The sequence below is a fragment of the Mchenga conophoros genome, linkage group LG7 (assembly GCF_057382185.1).
Source record: "Mchenga conophoros isolate Kocher_MC1m ecotype Shallow Benthic linkage group LG7, M_conophoros_male_GT1.1, whole genome shotgun sequence".
Lineage (NCBI taxonomy): Eukaryota > Metazoa > Chordata > Actinopteri > Cichliformes > Cichlidae > Mchenga > Mchenga conophoros.
In genome coordinates this window covers 22,663,610-22,680,711 of record NC_140532.1, presented here as the reverse complement: position 1 = coordinate 22,680,711, position 17,102 = coordinate 22,663,610, and the positions used below count along the sequence as shown (strand labels likewise).

The window sequence follows — 17,102 nt, the reverse complement described above, 5'->3', positions numbered from 1 at the left end:
TTGACTTGAGACTTGAGGATAAAGACTTGAGACTTACTTGAGACTTGCAAAACAATGACTTGGTCCCACCTCTGTCTGATACATCAAAATCTGCTTAGTGTGTCTGCAAAGATGTAAGATGATGACTATGACCTGTCTCCATGGACCTCCAACTGCTGCAGAGAATAACAGTCAACCTCGGCATCAAATTTACTTAACTTTAATGTTGAGGATCATCTCTAGCGATAAGTGCCGAATCTCGGGCAATGACCCGAGACCAAGCATCAGTTTTAGAAGGTAGTGCATCAGGTCAAGAGTACAACTAGAGGATCAAGTTGTTTAGACTGCACAACATGGAGAAAATGTGATTTGTGAAGAAAGCATCACTGAAGTATTCGAGCTCTGATTCATGACTGATGAGTGCAGGAAGAAAAACTGCAAATCAAATATACAGCATTGCTTTTGCTTCATATTCCTGTTACCTGATCTCAAATTACTTGTTGCCTTTTTAAAATGTAAAAGGCACGGCAGTGATTTCACACTTGAAGTTAGTTTGCTCATCACAAGGGGTTTGAAGGGGTCATAATAAAAAGTGCAAATGGGTTCTCTTTTGCTTGCATACCATATTCTCAAACTGGAACCATACTGGAGACAAAGGAAACAGCACATTCGGTTTCAAATTTGACAAATCCCATGTCCTGTAATTCTACAAATTGATTGTAACGGAAGACTAAATCTCAAGAGAATTTCTGACAAATAAGTTTGACAACCAAAATGATGTGGTGAAGGGATGCAACCTAATGGGGTGATACCTTCAGAGAAATCAACTCATCTACACAAGACGATTCTTTGAAGTGACTTCAAAAGCTGAAGGTTTAGAAACAAAGGATAAACCTCATAATCACAGCTCGTAATTAAAATAATAAAAAACAAACATGGAAATAAGGGACTAGCTATCACTAACGACGACTTAAAGGAGACTTCAACAGAGAAAGGACGATTTCTCTCTGATGTGAACAAATTATTCTACAGAAGAAAAAGAAGAAAAGGCAGACTCACTGGTTACTTTCTGAACTTTGCTAGTAGATGGTGGGATCCCATGTTGCCTTCAGAACTCCCTTAATTCCTTATGGCATAGAGTCAACATGATGCTGGAAATGCATCCCCAGAGATCTATATTAACATGATAGCATCACCCTGTTGCCAGTTTCACCACATTCCACATGTGCTCTATTGGCTTAAGATCTGGTGACTGTGCAGGCCAGTATAATAAACTTATTCCTCAACCAGTTTAAGATGATTTGAGCTTTGTGACATGGCCCATTATAATAATGGAAGCAGCCATCAGAAGATAATGTGGTCTTAAAGGGATGGACATGGTCACCAACAATTTTGAAGTAGGCTGTGATGGTTCACCAATACTCAGCTGGTACACAACTGGCCCCAAAGTGTGCCAAGGAAATATCCCCGAAACAATCACATCACAAGGAGCAGCCTGAACAGTTGATAAAAGGTAGGATGGATCCATGCTTTCATGTAGTTTACACCAGTTTCTCACCTTACCATGTGAATGCCGCAACAGAAATCGAGACTCAGATACACAACAATTCTCCAATCTTTAATTGTCCAATTTTGGTGCGTCCATGGAAACTTTAGCATCAGTTTCATGTTCTTAGCTGACAGGTTGTCGTCTTCTGCATAGCTTGGTTGTCTTCTTAGCAGATTGAAGCAGCCTGGCCATTGTTCTCTCACCTCTGGCATCAGGGGCACCTTCGTTCCCCCACTTCTGAAGCTAGGTTGAACATCAGCAGGTTGCCATTACATTGTCAACATACCAAAATGAAGTGAGCTGCTGCCATGTAATTGCCCAAATAGATATCCGCATTAACGAGCAGTTGAACAGATGTACCTATTAAAAGTTAGTATTAAAGAGAAAACTGTATGGTCAAAGCATGACAGCACATGAATCACAACCTTAGAAATAGCACATACTAATCTCACTGTGCAATACAGGCCATGAGTGCAATACAGGCCATGAGTTGACATTGAAACTAAAATATGTGTTGGAGAACATTTGTCTGCCGAGAGAAGCGCCTTCCCTCCACTTGTTGAGAGCCCGATAGAGAGGTCACAATGGAGATTTAATCACACAGGAAAGGTAATTGTCATGAAGACTGACATTTGACCATATGACTTTTTATAATTTAATTGTACCACTCATGAGAAAACAGGAAAAAAGTCATTTTTACTGCAAGATACTGCAAACTCCCACATTCACACATAAGATGCAAAGAACAGGAAATGAAATATGGGGAAAATGAAAAGCAATGGCATCCCACACAGAGACGGCTGACATTTAAACACAATCATACATTCATGCTTCAGTTTGCATCCTGAAGACCAAGGCAGTCAGAAATACCCAATCAATTACCCAATTAAACTCAGTCACTGTCTTTCTCTGGTTTGTTTTTTGTATGTCCACATTGTTAGACCAAACTATCCCTATAAAATAAAAAAATAAAAAAAACCCACATCTGGATAAACAGTAAGGACAAAAAGCTTTCTTCTGACGATGCTGGAAAGGACAGCCCGTGTCTCCACTGCACATTCATTTTTTACTTTGAATTTTGTTTCCTTGGCACTTCAGTCTTAACAAATTGTCCGATGTGATGTTCTTTTTTGATGTTCATGGCACTAAATTGCCTTACACTAGACACTCCTTTTTTTCTCATATTATTAAATACTGGCTTGAAATGGAAAATCTGTTTGAGGTTCAAAGTTTGCTGTACTTACTCATGGAAAAGCTAACACTTCACACTAGGTAATATATATTTTTCACCCTAAAATAGGGATAAAATATGGAGGTGGAGTCACAAAATGCTTCATTTAGTTAAACATCATAACTGTGAATAGAAGGATACTATCTTGAGCTCGATAAGTGGCTCCCTAACACTGTGTTGTCAGGCAACTAATAATTATGTACCCTAAAAAGTCCTTAAAAAGTTCTGCTAAAGAGAACCTTAGTGCATTTCCACAGTTGCCAAACTCTGGAAATTATGAGAGCATGACAAATCCAAAGCCCCTGACTGACAGCAAAGAGAAAAACAAAATCTGGGATGGAAGAAATGAACCGTTTTCCTGTGTGGAGCAAACTGCAATTAAACACCAGTGCAACCTACCATGTAGAGAAAAGGGGAAAAAAACCTTCTGAACACAGTATCGTGAAAGCTGTCTTGCACCATAGCTTCAGCTGGCCTCAGTCATCTGTCGGGGAGAAGCTTCCTGGTGCTAACATGGTTGAAAGTGAGCTAAAGTGGCACTTGGGAACCAAAAGAAAAAAAATGTGCTGGATCTTAACTGTAGTCAGCAAGACGATTTGTGGTTTGTGTGAAGATGTCTAATAAGGTGACGAAAGCAAGGTATAGGAAGAGGCACTGTTACAAAAAATCCATAAAATAACAGGGCTCATTCTTATGATATATAATAATCAGAGGAACTGACAGCATGTCAGATAATATGAAGGCTATTTTGAAACTCTGCATCTCTAAACCAGTAGGTTTTGAACATTTTGAGCCTTAGAAGCACCAAGTGGTCACACAAAGCATTCACTATGCTCAAAGATGAAATTAATATTCTCATCACAATTTCAAAAACGAATTAAAAGAGCATCTTTTTTCTGAAAGAACGTCAATTTATTGTGTCATTTTAGGAAACCTTGAATCGTCTATAAGGTTTTCACAAAAGCAATCAGCTTAATTAATCAAGCTTAAATGTACCAATTATGTTTTGAATACTGATGCAGGTCTGAGATTTGCCCAACAACACATTTCATCTACAATGCCCCCGCCCGCCCGCCTCCCTGCTCCCTTCCGCTTCAGCTCCACAAAGCTGCTATGGCAACACTCAACCAAAACGTTGCTGTGCCCTCAGCGAAGCACCATGTGAGCACTCATCACATTACTGGCATAGCTTCACTTTAATCACCAAATCCAAGATCAATACACAGAGGATGGGTCAAAGACACAAAAATATGTGTCTAAGTAGAGCGAGAACAGGAAACATTCACTGAGAGGGACAGAGGGAAATTACATGGCATGGAGAAAGGTTTTAGAAAAGCAAGTGTGACAATGAGAAAGACATGCCAAGAGACAGCAGGAGTTCTTTTTTATCTCCATTTGTAGAGGGACATTTTTTCATCTGGCGTACATGCTCTATTTTAGTAAAAACAAGCTTGTTTTTTCAGAATCTGCTTGATAATTACATTTAAATGTTTGGTTCCCCACATTTTAACAAATCAAGAGCGTTCAAAATTTCATAACATTTACGCAGAAGAAAACAACAACACTACCGTGCATATATTAAGAAATATAAAAATTCGTGAGAAAATATTTTTTGGGACCAAAACTGGTCTTACAACTGATGCTTGTGCATGACAAACAGGAGTTAGGAGATTTATTTTATTCCATGCAACAAGCTGTGCAAGTCTTGGGATTAACCATGCATCCCAGAATAATACAAAACAAAGTTAGGAAAACTGAAACTGACAGTTCTTCAGTCTATCTGCAAACAGCTTGAATGTTCTACTAGCTTCCGAGATAGAAATTTCAGTGCATTCCAAGACCTTACACCCAGTGACAAGAAGACAGACAGATAGATGTGGTGCAAATAGACTTAGACACACTTCAGATACTGAGACCTCGACAGCAGCAGCAATGGGAAGTTATTTTGTCTCTCCTGCTGCCAAAATAAGAGCTGATAAGGTACTCCTAGAACCTGTAAAGTCCTGACACTTTAGCCCTTTAATCCACGATAACCCCTAGTGAGCAGGCCCGCTGACGCCAGCCTCTGTACACACACACACGCACGCACCACACCCTGCTGCTAATATCACTCTCAGGTTGAGCTTTGACTCTGCTTTGATGGTCTCTGAGCTGATGCCGCCATCACAGATCATGTTGACATCAAACCAAAAAAAGAAGCCTGGCTGGTGCGGGTGGAGCTGCAGCTGATGATGACAGATATACACAGTAATATGAGCTCCAGTGTATTCCACAGGCAGTGTGCTAGCTTGAGGCAGCGACATGGTGGCTGTAACCTAAAGGTTACCTCTGCTCCATCTGAGTGCCTAACTTATTAATGGTAAAAAATAAAAATATTAGTGTGTGTGTGTGTGTGTGTGTGTGTGTGTGTGTGTGTGTGTGTGTGTGTGTGTGTGTGTGTGTGTGTGGTTTTGCAAATATGTCCTACAACAGCACTGCAAATATTCTGAAAGGCACAAAGGGAAATGGCTCAAATTATAATTTCATATGAGAGTTAAGAAATGACCGTGTTTGTGATACTGAACATGCTTAATAGCAGATTGGCCAGTATTCAGTCACTACTGATATCTTGGATACTTTTCATTTATGTATGTTTTTTGTTTTTTTGTTTTTTGCATTCAAAAATGTCTTTCAGTGCAAAGCTGTGGTTTGGATCATAAAAAACTACAGATGTCTTAATATTAAACTCAATACATCAGTAATTATCTTAATTATATCAATATACGTATGAAGTGTGTTCAAAAATGAACCTTTAAAAAGCCCTAACTGTCAAGTACGAAGCTAATTAGGGGTGCCAAAAGACACTAATGCTACAGATTCTAATTGACTAAAAAGTACTATTGGATCGGATACTCCTTTGCAACACTATCAACACAAACAATTGACTTCACAGAGCACTGCTGCAGACAAACAAGCACAAGACTTCAGTCAACTAAGGTTTAATTGGTCTTTGAATGCTTCAATACATTACCCTCAAGGTTCTTCTTTACAGCCATTATGAAGATGGCAATCGATGCTGCTCAGCTGTGCCCTAAATAAGCACAGCAAATGACCTCCTTCGTTGTTTTAATACACTCATTACACCGAACTATGAAGCATTTCCTGTTTAGCAGCTAAACCGATTTAATTTCTACTGCCTCCCTCTTTAAAACCTTATAGAAAAATTACTGTTTTCATAGTGACACATATACACACACATATTGGTAAAATGTGTGTGGGTTGGACTGACACATTATCATAGTGGTTTGTGCAGACCTGCTTCACGCCTACACAGCTGCTAATAAGACAGATCCACCAGAACATGGTGAGGAAATATGGAACCAGGTCCTTCATCATTTGGGACGTATGGAGGAAAGAGAAGAGGAGAGAGAGATGATGCATAGGAATGGGTTGGGTAGCATGGGAGGGACAGGAAAAGACAAGTGAGCAAGACAGATGGGGCAAGTGGTGCAAAGAGAAAGAAAATCACATGGCGAAGGGAGCCACAGTGGCAAGTGGAAGGACCGGTGAATGGAGCTATAGTGTGCTTTGCAGTGTGGTCCATGCCAGACAAGTCAGGCGGGCAGAAAAGCACTTCTTGCCCACGCAAAACAAAAAGCAATCTTCACTTCACTTTCAGTGCAAAAAGGAAGTACTGCTCATACTAATATTGCTTCTCTAGCAGCCAGGTAAATCAGACTCTCCAACGGGTGGGAAGCTAGAGTTCTCAGCAAAAAGCTACGACAGGATGTATGGGCAACAACGGAAAGTGAAATAACAGAAACATTGATTGGGTGGGACACAGAAATAGAGGAAACAGGAAATTGAAACCAATGAGATGATGGCAGAAAGGGAAAAAATGGAAAGAAAACAGGCTGATAGAAATTGTGCTTGTGCCCTGAAACTTGATTACATTTTAATGTGTTCTCTCATTAGATTAGCTGCCACAAAATCTCTATTAATTGTTCTTCACCAAATCAGTGACTGGATTTGGCTCTGATGCATTTAGGAAGAATTAAACCTAATAAAAGATTCAACGAAAATGCAACCAATAACCAAGCACATGAGGTAGATTTTTCTATTAATCCAATCAAACAGTAGCGAAGGTACCTTAATAGAGTTTTTGTGTGCAGAAAAAGATAAAGTATTTCATGAGACGATGTTTAACTAATTCAACTTAACATCTTGGTTTTAGAATGAACACTATTTTAGTATTATTGACATATTAATGTTACAAAAAAAAAAAAAAAAAATCCGCCTATGCAAAAAGAATTCGCAAAAAAAAATGCCAAATAGTGGTGGTAATCTGTTAACCAGTGTATGAAATTTGAAAAACACTGACTGCATTTGTCTAAATGATGATGGATGTTTTGTGAAGAGATTTGTAGCGGGGTTTAATTTAGTCGCGTTAGAAATATTACTGTCTGTCAGCTGAAGTTCCAGACTGTGTAAAGAATTCAGCTTTTGATAAAAAAGCCCAAAGTATACAAAGCACTGATCTCAGGTCCCTTACACCCCCCACCCAAAGAAAGCCTGAGGTTCATGATCCCCCCTCTTGTGCTGTGAGTTTTTAACTTAAAATCACACAAAATTCTCTTCCAGCTTTATTCTTAAGAGCCATTTTGTCTTGGATATGCCATCTGGTATTTAAAGGCACTTCATAATTACAGAGATTTTGTTGACGAACCAGATTTCAGCTTTGATGTTCACCAACAACAATACCCATAACTCATAAGTTGTCATGATGTGTGTACATGCCCACACATACTAATCAGCAAAAACATGCATATTCAGTCTAAGCTGCATTAATATCCATAGTGCCCGAGAGCAAATTACATATACAAAACACTACAGCAAGATAGGTGAGCCACACAAATGCATTCACCACATACCCAGAGATACTAATTAAAGGATTACAGATATCGCTTAAATACCAGGAAGCAAAACTGCACCGCAGTAAATGACACCGCTGTAAGGATACAGTGTATGTGAAATTTAAAGTTTTGACTGAGATGTTACTCGCTGTCAGTTTTGGCCGGTGGTCATAGGTTCTGTCCAATAATATGACGCGAGACTGGAGTAGAATACATCCATGGATTGGCACTTTATTAAAGAAGGCACATGTTAACAGCACAAAAACACTCACTCCAACTAAACACAATGGCTTCCTTTTATACTCTACCTTTTCAGGTGAGCATCTGGAATAGCCCAAGTATGGGGGTTAACTAATCAACATGAAAACATAGCCCTCCACACAAACAAACATACAATAACATTAAAGCACATCACAAACATATACATATTTCCAACACGTACTATAAAAAAAACCAATAACATAAGCTTCACTCATTTCTATCTAAATTAAAACCCTCTTTAACCATACTCCTTAACCTGGCACACTGGTCTGCTCCAGGAGCTCTTAAGCAGGTGATTGAGCCGCTTTCACTCTTTTGCTCCACATCCTGCAAGAAGCAACCAGGACAGGTGAGTACCTTTATAAGTTCTCATTTCACAAGCAGCTCTAACTTTGGCTCTTCTCTGACACAGGTAGGATGGCCAGTCCCCCTGTCTCTTCACCTTTACAAGCTGTCATTTTAATCATATGTCAAATAAACCTAATAAAGAATTCATAAGAACTAATGTGTTTTTCTTTATTATACTATTTTAAATTCCCAATCCATCAATTAATCACTAACAGTGCCAACAAGGTAATGGAACCCCTGGTCTCCATTACACTCACTATCAGAAAACGCATCAATATTTTTAACACTGTTATATTAATTAGATTCCGTACGCCGAGGGAATGAATATATGTAGGATAAACTATATAAATGTACTCAATCCTTTAACTTTCTGGAATTTGTTTCATTTAAGTTACTCAATGGTCACAACAAAGCTAACTTTAAAATCCCTGACTTACACGATGGATTAAAAAGGACTGATTATTAGAATGTTGCTAATAATGTGGTTACCACCCCGTCATATGTAAATCAACAATATCCTTCACTCTCATTGGTAGTTTCTTTAACTACTTGCCTAGAAGCTGAGAAAAGTTAAACTCACACACACACACACATACACACACACACACACACACACACACACACACACACACACACTTCACAGTGATTATTTTCTCCCATCATCACTTGAAATTGTTAAATGTCAGTAACTTTCTGCATTCTCTATTTGCCATTTCAGTGCTAGTCACTTCCTGTGTGGCTGCCTCTTTAGGGGCTTCATATAAAACCCATCAGAAACGGGTTGACTTTTCAGAAAGGGGTTAGTTTTAAAAGGTTAAGTAAGTAAATAAACAAATGGATGGGTGGTGTGACCAAGTAATAAAGCCAATAGTCTGACAATGTCTGCTGAGATTGGTATGAAGACCTTTGGACATGAGTCATTCCCTCTTGTTCTGACCCCACCTATCCTCCTAGTCCTATGAAAATCAAAGTTCAACCGACATAAAATCTATTAGTATTGATGGGGCTTTTTTTCAATTTCACCCGATGTGCTCTGTAAGCTGATGTTCAACTTTAACTTTATCTCCTGAGGGTGTGCGCAGGTGGACAGAGGAAAGATAGGAAGACACAGAACCGGCCACACCATTCAATAAAACAATGATAAAATAAATAACCGAAAACACAGGAAACTGTCAGACATTGTGGCTACATTTTGATTTATATCCCACCCAAACCAAACTGGTTTATAGAAAAGTGCCACAATCAAGATATGGAATTATTTTTCACAGAGGGAAGGAAAAAAAAACAAAAACACATACACTGTATTTCCTTGATTATCACGGGGGTTATATGTTCCTTAGAGGTGGTCTAAGGAGCTTGGAAAGAAAAGCATCTGGACTTTCACCTCTCATCCGAGAAGCTTCTTCAGTTCAGAACTAGAACTGAAGAAGCTTCTCGGATGAGAGGTGAAACGTTTTCAGGCAACTTAAAGAAGTCCAGATGCTTTTCTTTCCAAGCTCGTTAGACTACGATGACTTGGATGACCGAAAACCTTCAGACATATTCCCGAGAGGTGAAAATCCGCTAAGTAGAAACCATATGTTTATTTTATTATGTTAAGATAAGATACGATAACTTTTATTAGTCCCACACGTGGGAAATTTGTTTTATTACAGCAGAAAGTGGACAGTGCAAAGTTACATAGCAAAAATTTGAAAAACTGTGTTTATATATTTTAAGCTATAAAAACCCGCCCCACACTCCTATAAACCATTTTCACGCTCTTAAACACACTTTTGGGACACATCCTTACATACTGTTACTGTCTGTGTCCATACCCTCGACGGAGGTTTATGGCGTTTCACTTATAGAGCACCTAAAATGCACAAATAACACCTTGATTCGTATGATGGATCAATGATGTGGCGTTATATTGTTATTAATGTTTTGGGGCTTGAAAATGTTTATTTTACTGCAAAAATAATTAAATCTTTAAAAAAATAAATACAAACTATCTATAGGCTGCAGAATATAATTAAATTCCAGCGATATTTATTTACAGATTATTTACAGATAAATCCACGATGTGGTCCTAAGTTCACTTATCCTGTTGAGCTATACAGTACAAATTGTGCTGTGGAAAAGAAAATCTAGTCTCTTGTAACAGAGACCATAGAGTTTCCCTGCTCTGTGGTGAAAGTCTGGTGTCAGGTTCATTCATTGGCAGGGAGTCCTTCCCCCAAACAAAAGCCATTAGAGTGCAATGCAAAATGTCTCCTTAACAGTTTTGAGTAGGCACTGCAACTTCTTTATTTCAGGGAGACCCACACAAATCAGAGCTTTTAAAGTCTGAAAGCATTCAGGGATGTAATAATCTAATATTTGGATATTTAACCTGAAATTAAAATCAGGGTACTGCTATCGTAGCTGTGCTCATCTCAGGTTTGTACATGACATGATCCATCTCGCTCAGCACTGACCCAAAAGCATAACGTTCAACAGGGCAGCCAGAGCAGTGCAACAGGCTCGAGAGGATAAAAAAAGCCCAGCGAACAAGACTATCAAACTGGGCTCTCCCTCCTCATTGCACACATATTTGCACATATTTGGCATTTCAAATTCCAAGTTCCACCAAATCTTATTTCTATTTTGTGCATAATAGTCTAGCTTTATCTATGCAGTATATCATTTTAAATCAGTTTTTGTCACAGGCTGGGTCTCTGACCCAGCGCTCTGAGTTCATGTTTGTATTTGTCTCATTTTGTTATGTGATTTAGTTTGTGTTATTTCCTATCTGCCTTTAGTTTAGGCAGTTATTGTTCCTGGGTTTTCTATGTTTTGGGGTTTTGTATTTATTCATCACATATTAGGTCTGTTAAGTTGTGTTGTCATGTTTTAGTTTTAGTATTTCCTGTTTTATTCTGACAATGTCATGTGTTCTTTGTTTATTGTATTTAGCTTTCCTCTCCTGGTCCTGTCATTAGGTTTATGTCTGTCAGCTGTTTCCCCCATGTGTCTCCACCTCCCCTGATCACCTCATGTATGTATTTAAGCCCTTTGTTTTCTGCATGCCATTGTCAGGTCGTCTGCTCATCCATGTCTCATCTCCAGGTACCCATGTCAGTTCACTATGGTTAAGGTTTTTCATGTTTTGTTATTAGTTCACCCAGTTTAGGTTATTGTGTAGTTTTCACCGATGCCCTATTATTTTGTACCCTCGTTGCTAACCTCAATAAACGGCTTGTTTTGTTAATCCACACCACGTTTTGGTCTGCGTTTGAGTCCTCCTCTGCAACACATACGGTCTGCCCCAGTCAGACCGTGACAGTACGACCTGACACTATGGACTCAGCAGACCGCGAGCTTTACGAGCGTCGGGAGGCAGCCCTCGCCCAGCTGGAGGAGGAGCTCCGCTGGAAGCCGTGGCGTACCCCCGACTACGAGCGCATTTTCCACGGGACTCGGCTAGCTCTCGGAGGTCCCAAGAGCTGCCGAAAGTCCCCGCCTGTTGCGCTGCCTGCATCTAAGCCTCGCTCGCTTCAGGTGGGAGTCCTCCGTGTGGCTTCAGGCGCTCACGCTCCAGCCTCGGTGTCTCCGTTCTGTGCACCGGGGGCTCAGTCGCTCGCTCCGCCGGCTTCCTCCACTCGAAGGAAGCAGCGCGCCCGTCGCCATAAACTGGACAATGCCGAGCTCACGGTGGTGAGTAACAATGACTATTACCCTCACGACCCGTCTGATGCTAACAACAATCGGCTCACTTCCGATCCATGGGGAATTTCCCTTATGGATGACGACGTGGACTGGGAAGATCCGTTTTGTTTTACTCCCTCTACACAGGGAGGGATGAAAGACAATTCCCGCTCGCCTAAGCCTGCACATAGGGTTAAAGGACAGACTGTTAATTACGTTACCAGGACAAACACACTCAGTTCCACTTCCGTCTGTTCAGGTTCTGTCAGTTCAGGTTTTGTTAAGTCTGGTTCAGTCATCCCCAAGTCAGCTCACTCTACAACTGTTAACCCAAGGATTTCGAAAACTATTAAAACAAGGACTGCTAATACTAAGACTGCAAAACATGAAGTGGACGGTGGGTTCATTTTTGATAGATCTATTTTTGTCGACCCTGAGCCTGCCGTTTCTCGGACTGTTTTTTCTGAGCCTGCTCCTTTTCCTGCTCGTGTTCCTCCTCCCGGGGCAGCTCGGGCCCAGCGTACCTCTGCACCCGTACCAGTTCCTCGGGTGGGGGAGGCTGAGGCCCAGTTGGTCCCTGCTCTGGTTTCCAGGCCGGCTGAGGCTCTGTCCCTTTCTGCACCCGTACCAGCTCCTCGGGTGGGAAGGGCAGTTGCCCAGCCGTTGCCGGTGCCTGTTCCGGTCCCCAGGGTGAGGTCAGCCAGGATACAGCCCGTCTCCGCACCCGTACCTACTCCTCGGGTGGGAGTGGCTAGTGTCCGGCATGTGCCTGCACCCGTCCCTGTTTCTGCTAAAGGCTCAGGAGAGTTCAGTCCACAACCATCACCACCGTCACTACTGCATGCTTTTCAGTCTATAGCTCAGTCATTAGCTCTGTTAGCAGCCCAGTCCACAGTTCACTTTCCTGTGCTTCCGTTAGCTCAGCCCTTAGCCCACTGTGCAGCTCAGCCAGCTCCCCATTGTTCAGCTCAGTTATTTGCTCCATCACCTGCTCAGCCTTCTGTTCAGCCGGTCGTCTCTGCACCTACTGGTCATGCCACGTCAGCTGGAGGGCCCGAGGAGCCCGTCCAGCCTCATGCCACGTCAGCTGGAGGGCCTGAGGAGCCTGTCCAGCCTCATGCCACGTCAGCGTCAGCTGGAGGGCCCGAGGAGCCCGTCCAGCCTCATGCCTCGTCAGCTGGAGGGCCCGAGGAGCCCGTCCAGCCTCCTGTCTCCGCTGGGGGGTCCAAGGGGCCCGTTCAGCCTCACGCTGCGTCAGCTGGAGGGCCCGAGGAGCCTGTCCAGCCACCACCTGCGGCTGCCTCGTCGTCGCCTGGTCCAGCTTCATCCGAGTCTTCATCCTCGCCTGGTCCGGCTTCGTCAGAGTCTTCATCTTCGCCTGGTCCGGCTTCGTCAGAGTCTTCATCTACGCCTGGTCCGGCTTTGGCCTCTGCCCCTGCTTCTGCCTCACCTGGTCCGGCCTCATCCGAGTCTTCCTCGGCTTCTGCTTCTGCCTCGCCTGGTCCGGCCTCTGCTACGCCTGGTCCAGCCTCTGCTTCAGCGTCGCCTGGTCCTACGGCTGTTATGCCGCCGCCCAAGCCTCGCTCTGCACCTGGGAATCTTCGGCCACCTGCTGGACGTCACCGCCGTCGAGGTCGGCCACCTGAACTGTTTCTACGCCGTTGCCATCCGCACGGTCGGCCACCTGAACTGTTTCTACGCCGTTGCCGTCCGCACGGTCGGCCCCCTGAACGGTTTCCATGTCGCCACCATTGCCGTCCGCACGGACGGCCCCCGGAACTGTTCGACCATGGACTTCTGTGCCGTCGGCCTCCGGGCCGGCCCCCTGATCACATGAACTATGATTTTCTGGACCGTCACCCTCCGGGTCGGCCCCCTGAGGAGTCATGAACTGTTCCCTGCGCTCCTGTGATTTTGATGGACATTTTGGTTTTTTTGGCCTTGTTTCTGGCCCTCCGTCCTGGACCCCCACCGCCCGCCCTTGGTGGGTTGTTTTTGGTTTTGTTTTTCGAGGTTTTGGGCGTCTGGAATCCGCCCTTGAGGGGGGGGGCTCTGTCACAGGCTGGGTCTCTGACCCAGCGCTCTGAGTTCATGTTTGTATTTGTCTCATTTTGTTATGTGATTTAGTTTGTGTTATTTCCTATCTGCCTTTAGTTTAGGCAGTTATTGTTCCTGGGTTTTCTATGTTTTGGGGTTTTGTATTTATTCATCACATATTAGGTCTGTTAAGTTGTGTTGTCATGTTTTAGTTTTAGTATTTCCTGTTTTATTCTGACAATGTCATGTGTTCTTTGTTTATTGTATTTAGCTTTCCTCTCCTGGTCCTGTCATTAGGTTTATGTCTGTCAGCTGTTTCCCCCATGTGTCTCCACCTCCCCTGATCACCTCATGTATGTATTTAAGCCCTTTGTTTTCTGCATGCCATTGTCAGGTCGTCTGCTCATCCATGTCTCATCTCCAGGTACCCATGTCAGTTCACTATGGTTAAGGTTTTTCATGTTTTGTTATTAGTTCACCCAGTTTAGGTTATTGTGTAGTTTTCACCGATGCCCTATTATTTTGTACCCTCGTTGCTAACCTCAATAAACGGCTTGTTTTGTTAATCCACACCACGTTTTGGTCTGCGTTTGAGTCCTCCTCTGCAACACATACGGTCTGCCCCAGTCAGACCGTGACAGTTTTATCATCGATTTTACAAAATAAGTGTCTTCTCTTACGTTTTGATGGTTGCGGGAATGCTGGGGACTATATTACTTGTACTTGCTGACCTTTTTCTCTGCCATTTGTGGGAAATGCTCATGATGTTATGAAACATGGTTACAAATAGCACTGTTTAGATATCTAGAGAACTGATGGTAATCAACAGCCCCTGACAGTTCACCAGTGACATACATTAATTTCCTAAAAGCAGATAATTGATCATGTATACTGTGATATCTGTGTATTAAATTTGAAACTTCAATATAAAAACATGTAAAATTGCTACCTGTGGTATCAGAACTGTGAAAGATATTCTGAATAAAAAATACAAACTGTATTTTCCCTTTTATATCACGCACGTGGGTTGAACTGTAGAATCCAGGAAACTTCAAATAGAAACACCGTTGAGTTTGTATACAGTAGTAGTAAAGAGATCAATAAGATCAATACAACTCGCTCCAGATCAGCATCTGTCAAGTCAATTTTTTTTTAATCTTTGGGTTCACCGGGGTTATCCATCTCTCCCTGCCTACAGTTTTTGTGCTGGTTGAGTTAATATTCAAAGGCTCATCTAACTTTCAGCAAGGAAAACAGTTGGAGCTAAAAGAATATTTCACACAGGAAGAGAGAAATATTTTACTCATTCTTGCTATTGTACAGATAGTGGGAACACTTCAGTAAAATTGCTTGTCCTTGGCAAGTCCACTAACACTTTCATTCCTTTGTATAAAAGAAGTTCATAGCAGTAGATTTCTAAGAGCTTGTCATCTACCCACTTCAGAAGAAAGCATATCCAACTCAACTTTTATACAATTCAGGTTTCCAAGATGCTTCCAAAGTCACTGTCAGGAAGAAACTAAAGTTACAGTTTGGTACATCCAGAGAAAGAAAGAAAGAAAGAAAGCACTGATGAACTCGTCCACGTCCACCGAAGACCACAGTGGTGGATGATCACAGAATTATTTCCATGGTGAAGAGAAACCCCTCCACAACAAGTGGACGAAAGCAGCTGAAAGAATTCTGAGGTGTACGGAGACATACTGTCTGCTCAAATTCAGCTAAATGCAGTCAAACTGATTGCGTGGCGTTTCATAATACAGCTGGGCAATGACCCAAAACATATAGCCAAAGGAACCCGGGAGTTTACTAAAGCAAAGAAGTGGAATACTCTTGAATGGCCAAGTCAGTCACCTGATTTTAACCCAATTGAGCATGAATTTCACTTGTCGAAGCCTTAACTTTGGACAGAAACGCCCACAAACAGACAGCAACTGAAAGCTGTTGAGGGCAAGACTTCAGGCTGTCATTGCCAGCAAAGGGTTTACAACCAAGTATTAGAAATTAACAGTTTATTTTCAGATACTTAATTTGTCCAATTACCTTTGAGCGCCTGAAATGAAGGGATTGTGTAAAAAAATGCTTTAGTTCCTCACATTTTTAGGCAATCTTTTTGTTCAGCTCACTGAATTAAAACTAAAAGTCTGCACTTCGACGGCATCCGAGTTGTTTCATTTACAATTCATTATGGTGATGTACACAACCAAAATTAGAAGAAGAAAAAAAGTCTCTGTCCAAATGTTTATGGACCTAAGTAAATGGTCAAGTAAATGTAGCGTGAAGTATAAGTTAAACCATTATTACTTATTTATTTTACGTGTGTGTGTGTGTGTGTGTGTGTGTGTGTGTGTGTGTGTGTGTGTGTGCGCGCGCGCGCGCACACGCATTAGTTACTCACTGCAGGATAAAATCCATGTTCTCTGGGGAAATCTGTCCAGTCACAGGATGTCGAAATGTGGTGGTCCTCTGGTTGTGACTGAAGTGACAGAAGGACAAGAGAGAAAACGAGAGAGGAGACAAAATTAGCAACTTTGGCTGCAATACAAACAGTGTTAGTGCATTATCCTGGATTTTCACCCTACTTTGTTTACAATTTCCACACAAGCCGAAAATTCCTCGGAGGAGTACACTTAACAGCTCTGTCCAACATCTCCACCCTGACAGGCGTTCGTCTCTGACTTTCCCAGCTCAGTGTAGAATGTGACGGGTGAATGCAGGACCCATCCACACCCACTCACCCCACCCAACCATCCTGTACAGCCTGTGTGGAGTAAAGTGTTGGGCTCAGCACAAATGTCAAACAGTACAGGCAGGCATGGGCCTCCATCAGTTATAGACTCAGTCTTTCTAACCCTCAGCTAGAGGGTAAAAGCATTCGACTATGTAAACAACACAGGATGGCATGACGATCAAAGCCTGTGCGAGTTTGTGTGCGTACATGTGTGTGATGGCACTTTTTCAGAATGTTTTTTTGCATTGAGAAAACACTGACAGAAAGCCTTACTCTACATATATTCAGACCCACAATGACTAATCAATTTGTAAGCTGACAGAAAATAAATCACAGGAACAGGGGCTTGAGCCTATTCCAGCTACCATAGGGCGAAAGTCGGGGTACACCCTGTACAGGTCACCA

At 42.2% G+C, this 17,102-nt stretch overlaps 2 protein-coding genes across 4 annotated transcripts in view; one reads left to right on the top strand and one right to left on the bottom strand.

The window, feature by feature from the left end:
* The window catches only part of LOC146570112 (pleckstrin homology domain-containing family A member 7-like), a 150,299-nt gene that overhangs the window by 60,646 nt on the left and 72,551 nt on the right, over positions 1-17,102 (bottom strand). For all 3 annotated transcript variants that reach the window (XM_085282941.1, XM_085282942.1, XM_085282943.1), the window contains exon 4: positions 16,365-16,442. In XM_085282941.1, coding sequence (XP_085139067.1) covers positions 16,365-16,442 — 78 coding nt within the window. The remainder of the gene's footprint in view (positions 1-16,364; positions 16,443-17,102) is intronic.
* On the top strand, positions 13,095-14,439 carry LOC146570113 (uncharacterized). The gene has a single exon (XM_085282944.1). The coding sequence runs from the start codon at positions 13,095-13,097 to the stop codon at positions 13,764-13,766; it is 672 nt and encodes a 223-aa protein (XP_085139070.1). The 3' UTR covers positions 13,767-14,439.